This window comes from Trachypithecus francoisi, unplaced genomic scaffold, assembly GCF_009764315.1.
Source record: "Trachypithecus francoisi isolate TF-2019V2 unplaced genomic scaffold, Tfra_2.0 Lachesis_group1, whole genome shotgun sequence".
Lineage (NCBI taxonomy): Eukaryota > Metazoa > Chordata > Mammalia > Primates > Cercopithecidae > Trachypithecus > Trachypithecus francoisi.
In genome coordinates, this window is record NW_022681454.1 from 110,318,757 (window position 1) to 110,332,560 (window position 13,804).

At 39.3% G+C, this 13,804-nt stretch overlaps 1 protein-coding gene across 33 annotated transcripts in view; it reads right to left on the reverse strand.

Moving 5' to 3' along the window:
* CAMK2D (calcium/calmodulin dependent protein kinase II delta) overlaps window positions 1-13,804 on the reverse strand; it is a 322,125-nt gene that overhangs the window by 208,782 nt on the left and 99,539 nt on the right. For all 33 annotated transcript variants that reach the window (XM_033215084.1, XM_033215075.1, XM_033215078.1 and 30 more), the window contains exon 3: window positions 6,097-6,156. In XM_033215084.1, the coding sequence (XP_033070975.1) occupies window positions 6,097-6,156 (60 nt within the window). The remainder of the gene's footprint in view (window positions 1-6,096; window positions 6,157-13,804) is intronic.

Consider the following 13,804-nt stretch of genomic DNA (forward strand, 5'->3'; position numbering starts at 1 on the left):
TTAATTCCTCAAAGAAAAGTAAGCCCATTTTATTAAAATAAAAGGTGAACAGAATGATCAAACATTAACCTAAGCACAAAGTAAGGTGTTCTCCTCAAATTGCTTCAACATCTTTTTTTTCTTTTTTTTTTTGAGACGGAGTCTTGCTCTGTCGCCCAGGCTGGAGTGCAGTGGCCGGATCTCAGCTCACTGCAAGCTCCGCCTCCCGGGTTCACGCTATTCTCCTGCCTCAGCCTCCGGAGTAGCTGGGACTACAGGCGCCCGCCACCTCGCCCGGCTAGTTTTTTTGTATTTTTTAGTAGAGACGGGGTTTCACCATGTTAGCCAGGATGGTCTCGATCTCCTGACCTCGTGATCCGCCCGTCTCGGCCTCCCAAAGTGCTGGGATTACAGGCTTGAGCCACCGCGCCCGGCCGGCTTCAACATCTTAATGTCAACTATAATCTTTCCAGTTTGAGGTTCAAACAAAAATTGCCTGGCTAGAGCACAGCAAAGATGGAGCTTCTTTAAAAATGGGCTGTACTCTGCAATTTGTTGAGCCAAAAGATGCATGGTGCTTTCTTGGATCACGTGGACCACACCAAAGGGAGAACCAGCCTGGACCTGTTTAAATTCTTATCCAAGAAGATGTAGTTGAGGGGTACTCAGCTGATAAGACTAGATTCTGATAGCCTGACTAAACACTATTATCCCTGATTGTGCTCAAGTGACTAGGAAACCATTTTACACAAGCAGACACAGCAAAGCAGATTATGATACACTTTTGCTTAAAATCCTACTATTGGTTTCTCATTGCATGTAGAATGAAATTCAAACTCCCAAATCTAGTTAACGAAACCCTACATGGTTAAATATCTACCTACCCTGTTCAGTGACTCCCTTTCCCTCAAGGCTCATCTACTGGTTTCCCCACTTTTCCCCTAACAAAGAGGGCTCTTTGTGCCTGAAACTCTTTCTCTTTTTCATGATGGCTTCCACCTGTCATTTAGATATCAGTTTAAATGTGACCTCCAAAGATACATCTTGCCTGACAAGCCACTCTAAAGCAGTGACCAAGACTCTCTCCCTAACCAAACATCAGGCAGGTTCCTCTTTTCAACTAGATCTCATCCTTGGGCAATGTCCCTAACCTTCAGAAGCCAGTCTAAATGAAGAATCCTACTAAGTGATTTCCCACCTTTGATATCTGATCAAGGTCTTCATTCTCTACCCTTAATGTCTAAGTCCTTGGCCTGCCTTTAGCAAGAATCTTGTTAGTCCAGTCCAGCAAGAATCTCCCTATCCTTGATGTCTCCTCTTAAAAATCTTCCATCCACTGACACCCTCACTCTGCTCCTTGACTATAAATCCCCAGCTGTCATTGCTGTGCTTGGAATGAAGTTCAGTTCTTTCCCCGATTGCAATAGTACAAAACAAAATCTGTATCAACTTTAACTGGTGTCTGGCTCTATTTGTTTTTTATAGTAGCCATCCGGTCCCCTGGTATCAAATTACCCTACTTCAATTATCTGCATAGAACTAATCCTTATTACATTATTATGGTATTTTCTTTATACACTAGGATGAAAAGCTTGGGAAAAGAGAGGCATTGTCTCTCTCAGTCACTGTTTCATCACTAGTGCATATAGCCTAGAACAAAGCTTGCCAATGGTTACATACTCAAGAAATTTTGTTGGGTGAGACCATTTTCATAGTATATCTAAAGGGGTATGAAAATGCACACAACAGAATGCTGAAAATTAGCATATATATAAGATTTATTATAAAAAGGAAAAATTGAATAAATCAAGTATTAAACGTTGAGCTCTCCAGTTTCTTCTTTATACAATGTTGTATTTTCCAAATTTTCCACTAACTGTATTGCTTTTAAAATCAGAAAAACATAAAAAATAACACATGAAAAAAGTAGTTTAATGAATCGCCATTTTTAGTTGGTTTAAAATGTGTTTTTTTGGGAGAAACCTTTTACTTGCTGCAAGTTTTCAAGATTATTGATTCTGTGCCAAGAGAAAGACACATGCAAATATAAAAATGAAACAAGCACCTTTTCACAGGGGAAAAGACTTGTCAAAAATAGTTATTTCCTTCCTTAAAGTTCTAAAGCCTAGCTGATTTTAAAACCAAGCAAATAATAAAATATAGAAAAGGGAGAAGAGGATAAGAGTCTGATATTACTTAGACATCATATTACCTATGTCAGGGAAATCAAGAGCAAATGCTGTTTTCCCTATGTAATCTGATTCATTCATGATTGAGTACTAGTGATTCATGTGGTGCTGTTAACTAGTGAGATGATCTCTCGACAGGAACTGCAGTACTCCCCACATAACCTTGGGTTCAACTACTCTCCAATGCATTTGCAGATGTCCACTTATGGCATCTGTCTTTAAAACACTCCTCCTTTGTTGGCTGTTGCTTACTATTTTATGACAGTCACTGTTGTTATGGAGGTTGTTTTAAAATCGTTCTTTACATGAATAAACACAACACTGTCAGATTACATGGCATGGAGATTCATCAGTTCAGGTAAGATAAAATGAAAAAGAACTCATCCCTATTTCTCTCATTAGATAAAAAGCTTTGGTGGAATCTACTGACCTTAGGGCCCTTATGCAGGCTGTTTGTTCCCTCTGCCTACAATGTTCTTCCCCGCCCCCGCCCTGGGAGCCAAATGACTTCCTTCCTCCCATCTTTTAGGTCTTCATTCAAATGTATTTCACCTTCTCTATGAAATGGTCCTGACCAACTATTTAAAATTGGAATACTCCAACACCCTGCATTTCCCTCTCTGCTTCCTATTTTTCCTCAATAGTTATCACCATCTAATACCCAGTGCTTTGTTTACTGTCTCCCCCAAAAATGCAAGCTCCATGAGGGCAGGGATATTGGTCTGTTTTGTTCCTACTATACACCTAGAAATGTAACTTGTTGAGTGAGTGAATGATATAGATGAATTTGCCAGTGTTATAATTTTTGAGATTATGTCTCATAAATTTAATCCATCTATGACTTATACCCTGAGATAAAGGATCACTTGAAATCTCTCTTGTGGTTAGAAATGGGTCCTAGGGTTCAAGGACCTAAAATTATCACAGTTCCTTTTTGTTTGGACGAACGGAGGTAAGATGGCGCACTTCCGGGTTCTTCATCACCAACTTTTCCCGCGCGCGCGAAAATGCAGCCGGCGCCTGGGAAGGTGCAGACCAACCAGGCATGCGCCAGGTGACATCAATCCGAAGAGACCCAGATTTACCTGGTCGCACCTGCGGAACGCCCCCCGACACGCCGTGCCCCACCTATTGCCCTCCCACTCCTAGAAAACCACTCCCGGCCAGCGCCCCACGCGGACTTCCCAGCCCCCCACTCCTGTCGGGACTGCAGGAACTCCGTCCGTGAGCTCACCGGGGGACTCTCTTGGCCTCCTTTGCCGGAGGCCGACAGACCTCTCCCTACCCACCTCCTTCCCTGAAGCTAGGTGACCAAAAAAAAAAAAAAAATAAATTTGCAGTTTTGCTCCTACCCTTGCCTACCCGCTGGTTCTTTTGTGCCCGCTCTGGTGGTCTTAGAAAAACAAATCACTTTTGTACTCCTGAAATCTTAAAAGATGGAAGAAAACCTCCAGTGAGGTAACCAAGGAATTATGACCTTTGGCTGTTATGGATCCCCGAAAAAAGATGTACACTGGGTCAGAAGGTGCTGATGATGCTATCTAGGTCACAAAGGTTTAGAACTTTCCCCAGCATACTTTCTCTTTTTATAAGTTTAGTCTGCATGTAGTGTCAGAATGAAAAGAGTTCTTGTTTTAGCTTGGCAGTTTTTCGAATGTTTGACTTTGGTATCCTAGAGGAAATGGAAGAAACTAGTTTCTTTATTCACAAAAATTGAGTCTCATAGGAGGACCTGATACAAACCAAACCAAACCAAAACAAACAAATAACAACTTTCTGCACAGTAATTGCAAGTTCACTAAACAAAGATTTGATTTTATCTTAAACCTGAGCAAGAGAAGTAATCTTTGAACTATCTATAGTGGTTCATTGGGTAATTTCTCTTTAGCCAATGTTATGGGCAAATGATGTCCTCCTAAAATTCCTGTGTTGGTATACTAACCTTGATACTTCAGAATGTGACTGTATTATTTGTATATAAAGTGTCTAAAGGGATAATTAGGTGAGAATGAGGTTATCAGTATGGGTCCTAATCCAATATGACTGGTGTCCTTACAAGAAGAAATGAGGACACAGAGATCATACAGAGGAAAGACACAGGGAGACGACAGCCACCTACTTGCTTAGGAAGGAGGTCTCAGAAGAAACCAAACCTGACAACACCTTCATCTTAGATTTCTGGCTTCCAGAGCTATGAGAAAATAAATTTCTTTTGCCTAAACCACCCAGTTTGTGGTACTCTGTTACTGGCAGTCTTAGCAAACCAATACAGCCAAACAAGAAATGCCATAAATTTTTGTCAGAAAAAAATGCTTGTAAAGAGGTAGATTTATATGTCAGAGTTGTTTTGTTCTCTCCTCAAACCAGAAGGTTCCTTTTAGTCAGCTGGCAGTATGTTTTGTTCCTACTATACACCTAGAAATGTAACTTGTTGAGTGAGTGAATGATATAGGTGAATTTGCCACTGTTACAATTTTTTTTACCCATAGTAGCCACTCACTTAAGACCCTAAGATACACCCACTAAGTGCAGGATACTAAAAACATCAAAGCAGGAACAGAAATTGAATGCTCCTACACACAAAATTAAAACACCTGTAAACTTTTCAGTTAAAGATTTTGCAAATTCTACATCACTGTTACCCCTTTTCTCACTGCTTCCAGATCAGAAATACTTAGGTTAACAATAAAATTGAGGGAGCTGGGACAGTAACATTCTTCTAAAATAATCAAACCTATTATCACAGAATCTAGTTTACACATATTTCTGGATTTACTTTTTCTTTTCTGTGTTTTTCTTCTTTGTTCCTTATATTCATCACTTTTTTAAAATTTTGAAAACAGTCATGCTATTTTATAATTCATGAGAGATATATATTCTGAAGTCCTTTTACTATTTCTGGAATCAAATCAGTAACTATAAGGTGAACTTTTTTGTTTTTGGAGACAAGGTCTCATTCTGTCACCCAGGCTGTCTGAAGTGTATGGCTCATTGCAGCCTCAACCTCCTGGGCTCAAGCGATCCTCCCATCTCAGCCTCTCTAGTATCTTGGACCATACATGCACACTATCACATCCAGGTAATTTTTTCAATAGTTTGTAGAGATACGGTCTTGCCATATTGCCCAGGCTGGTCTTGAACTCCTAGGTTCAAGCCATCCTTCTGCCTCAGCCCTCCAAAGTGCTGGGATTACAGGCATAAGCCACCGCACCTGGCCTAAAGTAAACTTTTAACAGAATATATGGAATGTAATTGAGCTGACTAAAGTGATGACATAAAATCCTGTCTTTCCATACTTCAGCAGCAGTAGCTGAGCAATTCTTAAAGACACATAAAAGCACTATTCAAATGAGACCTTATATTATTTTTAAAGTGTTTATACATAATCATAAACTTTTGAAAAAATATATATATAACTTCAAAAAATTGTTATACTTGTTTCATTTTTACCTTCACAACTATTTTCCCAATTAGTTAAAGGATTATTGTTTTTATTTTATACAACTCTACAGAAAGGACATTGAACTCACTAACATAGCAGACTTCAAATTATGTGGTTAAAATAAAGCTAATATAATCAGGGATTACCTAAATTTATTTATTTGTTCTTAAATTACACTCAGGTTTCCACTGGTTGGTATACAGTCAACTTTCAGGGCAACAGGAAACATACACTATTAATTAATTTAGTATCTTTGTTTCTACAAACTTAGTTTAATTTTTCACATTTCTATTTCAAAGATTGCATCAAAAAACAAACAACAAACACAGAAAAACTTTGAGGAATCAAATGTAACCAAGACTGAAAGTTAGGAACCTATTTTTTAAAAGTTATAAATATTCTAGATTATCAAATTAGCATTTTATTGTGGTACATAATATAAAATTTTAAATTAACATTTTAAAAACATTAAAAATATGTTCTCACCAATATTAGGGTGCTTCAAAAGACGGCAGATTCTAGCTTCTCTTTCTAGTTTCTGATGATCTGTTTTAAAAAAACAAAATAAGGCAAAAATAATAAAACACAATAAACATCATAACAAAATGACATAAAGCCTTTGCATTTACTTATCCTTTGATTTCATTTTGAAACAATGATAATTCAAATTTAGAATTAAGTGAATAGCACATAATTCAACAATCTAATTTTATTTTTCATTGACTTGATGTCTGACAGAGTGCAGTATAGAACAATGCTAAATTTAGACTTGGGGAAAATAGTGGAAATTGCACAAAACAGTACTATTCTTTCTCATTTTTATATTAAGTATATATTATTGTAACAAGTTAAATAACCCAATATAGACATACCGATTTAGAGCAGAGGATGCATATATGGAAATTGAATTGCCAATGGAATAAGTGCTAAATCAGGTAATTATAGTTTATCCCTAATGAAGAATGTTCTCTGTTCAGTCATACGTTCTGTTAACCACTTTCCTTACAACTGTTGGTTCAACTTCCTAGGTTTATGATGCTCTTCCTAATATCAAAGATTTCCAAAAATCCCTAATTGCTTGCTCATCATCACCTTTCTATGTTTCCCTAACCATTTCTTTGAAGAAACATGAACCACTATAAACTTGTGTTTTAAGAATTATCTTAATATTCTTCTTTGATTTTTTGGTGGCGGTACATATACACATAAACGTAACCAAAATCATTCATCACAACACAAAATAAATGGTAGTGCGAGACAAAAACATGGTAGAAACACATGTTGCTGATAAGGGTAGCAGTGTATAGTGGTCATTAGTTGAAAACTTATACACAAAATATCTGATTTAAATCTTACAACAACCCTCTTATATTGGCAATATTATTATCCCTATTTTAAAATACAAATACCAGTAGTTTAACACCACTGCCTTGACTAATGCAAAGCCTCCAGCAATCTCCTCCTCTGTTTCTTTTGCATTTATGACGCAACACATGTCAACACATATAAAAATGTCAACACTTTTTAAAATAAAAGGCAAATAATGTTTTAGTATTAGTTTGGAAATAGTTTTGACTTTGAAGATCCCCTAAGAGAGTTTCTGGCACTCCCTGGGTCTGCAGACGCACTTTGAGAAACACTGGTGTATGCTATAATGAACTGTTGTATATAATGTAGATATTTTTTGGCCATTTAGAAAAATATTTTAAACACGTACAGTGCTATTAATAGCTCAAAGTATCAAAAAAACAGTGTCTTAATAAATCAGCCCAGCATTAGATAGTCTCTAACAGTGTATCTCCATTATATCTGGATTCCCAAATACAAAGACAGATATTCTCTGGACCTACCATTATCTAAAATTATACCTACTTCAAATAAATGCAAATTCTTCAAACTCCTTATCTTTTTAACAAGTTCTTACTCTTTTTTTTTTTTTTTTTTACTATTATTATACTTTCAGTTCTAGGGTACATGTGCATAACATGCAGGTTTGTTACATATGTATACTTGTGCCATGTTGGTGTGCTGCACCCATCAAATCGTCAGCACCCATCAATTCATCATTTATATCAGGTATAACTCCCAATGCAATCCCTCCCCCCTCCCCCCTCCCCATGATAGGCCCCGGTGTGTGATATTCCCCTTCCCGAGTCCAAGTGATCTCATTGTTCAGTTCCCACCTATGAGTGAGAACGTGCGGTGTTGGTTTTCTGTTCTTGCGATAGTTTGCTGAGAATGATGGTTTCCAGCTGCATCCATGTCCCTACAAAGGACACAAACTCATCCTTTTTTATGGTTGCATAGTATTCCATGGTGTATATGTGCCACATTTTCTTAATCCAGTCTGTCACTGATGGACATTTGGGTTGATTCCAAGTCTTTGCTATTGTGAACAGTGCCACAATAAACATACATGTGCATGTGTCTTTATAGCAGCATGATTTACAATCCTTTGGGTATATACCCAGTAATGGGACGGCTGGGTCTTATGGTACTTCTAGTTCTAGATCCTTGAGGAATTGCCATATTGTTTTCCATAATGGTTGAACTAGTTTACAATCCCACCAACAGTGTAAAAGTGTCCCTATTTCTCCACATCCTCTCCAGCACCTGTTGTTTCCTGACTTTTTAATGATTGCCATTCTAACTGGTGTGAGATGGTATCTCATTGTGGTTTTGATTTGCATTTCTCTGATGGCCAGTGATGATGAGCATTTTTTCATGTGTCTGTTGGCTGTATGAATGCCTTCTTTTGAGAAATGTCTGTTCATATCCTTTGCCCACTTTTTGATTGGGCTGTTTGTTTTTTTCTTGTAAATTGGTTTGAGTTCTTTGTAGGTTCTGGATATTAGCCCTTTGTCAGATGAGTAGATTGCAAAAACTTTCTCCCATTCTGTAGGTTGCCTGTTCACTCTAATGGTAGTTTCTTTTGCTGTGCAGAAGCTCTTTAGTTTAATTAGATCCCATTTGTCAATTTTGGCTTTTGCTGCCGTTGCTTTTGGTGTTTTAGACATGAAGTCCTTGCCCATGCCTATGTCCTGAATGGTATTACCTAGGTTTTCTTCTAGGGTTTTTATGGTATTAGGTCTAACATTTAAGTCTCTAATCCATCTTGAACTAATTTTCGTATAAGGAGTAAGGAAAGGATCCAGTTTCAGCTTTCTACTTATGGCTAGCCCATTTTCCCAGCACTATTTATTAAATAGGGAATCCTTTCCCCATTTCTTGTTTTTCTCAGGTTTATCAAAGATCAGATGGCTGTAGATGTGTGGTATTATTTCTGAGGACTCTCTTCTATTCCATTGGTCTATATCTCTGTTTTGGAACCAGTACCATGCTGTTTTGGTTACTGTAGCCTTGTAGTATAGTTTGAAGTCAGGTAGCATAATGCCTCCAGCTTTGTTCTTTTGACTTAGGATTGTCTTGGCAATGCAGGCTCTTTTTTGGTTCCACATGAACTTTAAAGCAGTTTTTTCCAATTCTGTGAAGAAACTCATTGGTAGCTTGATGGGGATGGCATTGAATCTATAAATCACCTTGGGCAATATGGCCATTTTCACGATATTGATTCTTCCTATCCATAAGCATGGTATGTTCTTCCATTTGTTTGTGTCCTCTTTGATTTCACTGAGCAGTGGTTTGTAGTTCTCCTTGAAGAGGTCCTTTACATCCCTTGTAAGTTGGATTCCTAGGTATTTTATTCTCTTTGAAGCAATTGTGAATGGAAGTTCATTCCTGATTTGGCTCTCTATTTGTCTGTTACTGGTGTATAAGAATGCTTGTGATTTTTGCACATTAATTTTGTATCCTGAGACTTTGCTGAAGTTTCTTATCAGCTTAAGGCGATTTTGGGCTGAGACCATGGGGTTTTCTAAATATACAATCATGTCATCTGCAAACAGGGACAATTTGACTTCTTCTTTTCCTAACCGAATACCCTTTATTTCTTTCTCTTGCCTGATTGCCCTAGCCAGAACTTCCAACACTATGTTGAATAGGAGTGGTGAGAGAGGGCATCCCTGTCTTGTGCCAGTTTTCAAAGGGAATTTTTCCAGTTTTTGCCCATTCAGTATGATATTGGCTGTGGGTTTGTCATAAATAGCTCTTGTTATTTTGAGATATGTTCCATCAATACCGAATTTATTGAGAGTTTTTAGCAAGAAGGGCTGCGGAATTTTGTCAAAGGCCTTTTCTGCATCTATTGAGATAATCATGTGGTTTTTGCCTTTGGTTCTGTTTATGTGCTGGATTACGTTTATTGATTTGCGTATGTTAAACCAGCCTTGCATCCCAGGGATGAAGCCCACTTGATCATGGTGGATAAGCTTTTTGATGTGCTGCTGGATCTGGTTTGCCAGTATTTTATGGAGGATTTTTGCATCCATGTTTATCAGGGATATTGGTCTAAAATTTTCTTTTTTTGTTGTGTCTCTGCCAGGCTTTGGTATCAAGATGATGTTGGCCTCATAAAATGAGTTAGGGAGGATTCCCTCTTTTTCTATTGATTGGAATAGTTTCAGAAGGAATGATACCAGCTCCTCCTTGTACCTCTGGTAGAATTCAGCTGTGAATCCATCTGGTCCTGGACTGTTTTTGGTTGGTAGGCTATTAATTATTGCCTCAATTTCAGAGCCTGCTATTGGTCTATTCAGGGATTCAGCTTCTTCCTGGTTTAGTCTTGGGAGAGTGTAAGTGTCCAGGAAATTATCCATTTCTTCTAGATTTTCTAGTTGATTTGCATAGAGGTGTTTATAGTATTCTCTGATGGTAGTTTGTATTTCTGTGGGGTTGGTGGTGATAACCCCTTTATCATTTTTTATTGCATCTATTTGATTCTTCTCTCTTTTCTTCTTTATTAGTCTTGCTAGCAGTCTATCAATTTTGTTGATCTTTTCAAACAACCAACTCCATGATTCATTGATTTTTTGGAGGGTTTTTTGTGTCTCTATCTCCTTCAGTTCTGCTCTGATCTTAGTTATTTCTTGCCTTCTGCTAGCTTTTGAGTGTGTTTGCTCTTGCTTCTCTAGTTCTTTTAATTGTGATGTTAGAGTGTCCATTTTAGATGTTTCCAGCTTTCTCTTGTGGGCATTTAGTGCTATAAATTTCAGTCTACACACTGCTTTAAATGTGTCCCAGAGATTCTGGTATGTTGTATCTTTGTTCTCATTGGTTTCAAAGAACATCTTTATTTCTGCCTTCATTTCATTATGTACCCAGTAGTCATTTAGGAGCAGGTTATTCAGTTTCCATGTAGTTGAGCGGTTTTGATTGAGTTTCTTAGTCCTGAGTTCTAGTTTGATTGCACTGTGGTCTGAGAGACAGTTTGTTATAATTTCTGTTCTTGTGCATTTGCTGAGGAGTGCTTTACTTCCAGTTATGTGGTCAATTTTGGAATAAGTGTGATATGGTGCTGAGAAGAATGTATACTCTGTTGATTTGGGGTGGAGAGTTCTGTAGATGTCTATTAGATCTGCTTGCTGCAGAGAGGAGTTCAATTCCTGGCTATCCTTATTAACTTTCTGTCTCGTTGATCTGTCTAATGTTGACAGTGGAGGGTTGAAGTCTCCCATTATTATTGTATGGGAGTCTAAGTCTCTTTGTAAGTCTCTAAGGACTTGCTTTAAGAATCTGGGTGCTCCTGTATTGGGTGCATATATATTTAGGATAGTTAGCTCTTCCTGTTGAATTGATCCCTTTACCATGATGTAATGGCCTTCTTTGTCTCTTTTGATCTTTGATGGTGTAAAGTCTGTTTTATCAGAGACTAGGATTGCAACCTCTGCTTTTTTGTGTTCTCCATTTGCTTGGTAGATCTTCCTCCATCCCTTTATTTTGAGCCTATGTATGTCTCTGCATGTGAGATGGGTCTCCTGAATACAGCAAACTGATGGGTCTTGAATCTTTATCCAGTTTGCCAGTCTGTGTCTTTTAACCATTTAGTCCATTTACATTTAAGGTTAATATTGTTATGTGTGAACTTGATCCTGCCATTGTGATATTAACTGGTTATTTTGCTCGTTAGTTGATGCAGTTTCTTCTTAGCCTCAATGGTCTTTACATTTTGGCATGTTTTTGAAATGGCTGGTACCGGTTGTTCCTTTCCATGTTTAGTGCTTCCTTCAGGGTCTCTTGTAAGGCAGGCCTGGTGGTGACAAAATCGCTAAGCATTTGCTTGTCTGTAAAGGATTTTATTTCTCCTTCACTTATGACACTTAGTTTGGCTGGATATGAAATTCTGGGTTTAAAATTCTTTTCTTTAAGAATGTTGAATATTGGCCCCCACTCTCTTCTGGCTTGTAGAGTTTCTGCCGAGAGGTCTGCTATTAGTCTGATGGGCTTCCCTTTGTGGGTAACCTGACCTTTCTCTCTGGCTGCCCTTAAGATTTTTTCCTTCATTTCACCTTTGGTGAATCTGGCAATTATGTGTCTTGGAGTTGCTCTTCTCGAGGAGTAGCTTTGTGGCGTTCTCTGTATTTCCTGATTTTGAATGTTGGCCTGCCCTACTAGGTTAGGGAAGTTCTCCTGGATGATATCCTGAAGAGTGTTTTCCAACTTGATTCCATTTTCCCCCTCACTTTCAGGCACTCCATTCAGATGTAGATTTGGTCTTTTTACATAATCCCATACTTCTTGCCGGCTTTGTTCATTTCTTTTTCTTCTTTTTTTCTTTAGATTTCTCTTCTCGCTTCATTTCATTCATTTGATCCTCAATCGCTGATACTCTTTCTTCCAGTTGATCAAGTCGGTTACTGAAGCTTGTGCATTTGTCACGTATTTCTCATGTCATGGTTTTCATCTCTGTCAGTTCGTTTATGGCCTTCTCTGCATTAATTATTCTAGTTATCAATTCTTTCACTCTTTTTTCAAGATGTTTAGTTTTTTTGCGCTGGGTACATAATCCTCCTTTAGCTCTGAGAATTTTGATGGACTGAAGCCTTCTTCTCTCATCTTGTCAAAGTCATTCTCCATCCAGTTTTGATCTGTTGCTGGCGATGAGCTGCCTTCCTTTGCAGGAGGAGACGCGCTCTTATTTTTTGAATTTCCAGCTTTTCTGCCCTGCTTTTTCCCCATCTTCGTGGTTTTATCTGCCTCTGGTCTTTGATCATGGTGACGTACTGATGGGGTTTTGGTGTGGGTGTCCTTTCTGTTTGTTGGTTTTCCTTCTAACAGTCAGGACCCTCAGCTGTAGGTCTATTGGAGATTGCTTGAGGTTCACTCCAGACCCTGTTTGCCTGGGTATCAGCAACAGAGGTTGCAGAAGATAGAATATTGCTGAACAGCGAGTATACCTGTCTGATTCTTGCTTCGGAAGCTTCCTCTCAGGGGTGTAATCCACCGTGTGAGGTGTGGGGTGTCGGTCTGCCCCTAGCGGGGGATGTCTCCCAGTTAGGCTACTGAGGGGTCAGGGACCCACTTGACCAGGCAGTCTGTCCATTCTCAGATCTCAACCTCGGTGTTGGGAGATCCACTGCTCTCTTCAAAGCTGTCAGACAGAGTCGTTTGTGTCTGCAGAGGTTTCTGCTTTGTTGTTGTTGTTGATTAGCTGTGCCCTGTCCCCAGAGGTGGAGTCTACAGAGACAGCTAGGGCTCCTTGAGCTGCTGTGAGCTTCACCCAGTTCGAGCTTCCCAGCGGCTTTGTTTACCTTCTTAAGCCTCAGCAATTGTGGGCGCCCCTCCCCCAGCCTCGCTGCTGCCTTGCAGTTAGATAGCAGACTGCTGTGCTAGCAATGAGGGAGGCTCCGTGGGCAGGCATGGGACCCTCCCGGCCAGGTGTGGGATATAATCTCCTGGTGTGCCCGTTTGCTAAGACCCTTGGTACAGCGCAGTATTGGGGTGGGAGTTACCCGATTTTCCAGGTGTTGTGTGTCTCAGTTCCCCTGGCTAGGAAAAGGGACTCCCTTCCCTCTTGCGCTTCCCAGGTGAGGCAATGCCTCGCCCTGCTTCAGCTCTCGCTGGTCAGGCCGTAGCAGTTGACCAGCACTGATTATCCGGCACTTCCTAGTGAGATGAACCCAGTACCTCAGTTGAAAATGCAGAAATCACCTGTCTTCTGTGTCGCTTGCGCTGGGAGCTGGAGACTGGAGCTGTTCCTATTCGGCCATCTTGCTCCACCCCCAACAAGTCCTTACTCTTAAGCTACTTCCAACTTATTTAGAAGTATACAAGCAAATACAAAAAGTAAAGGCAGATT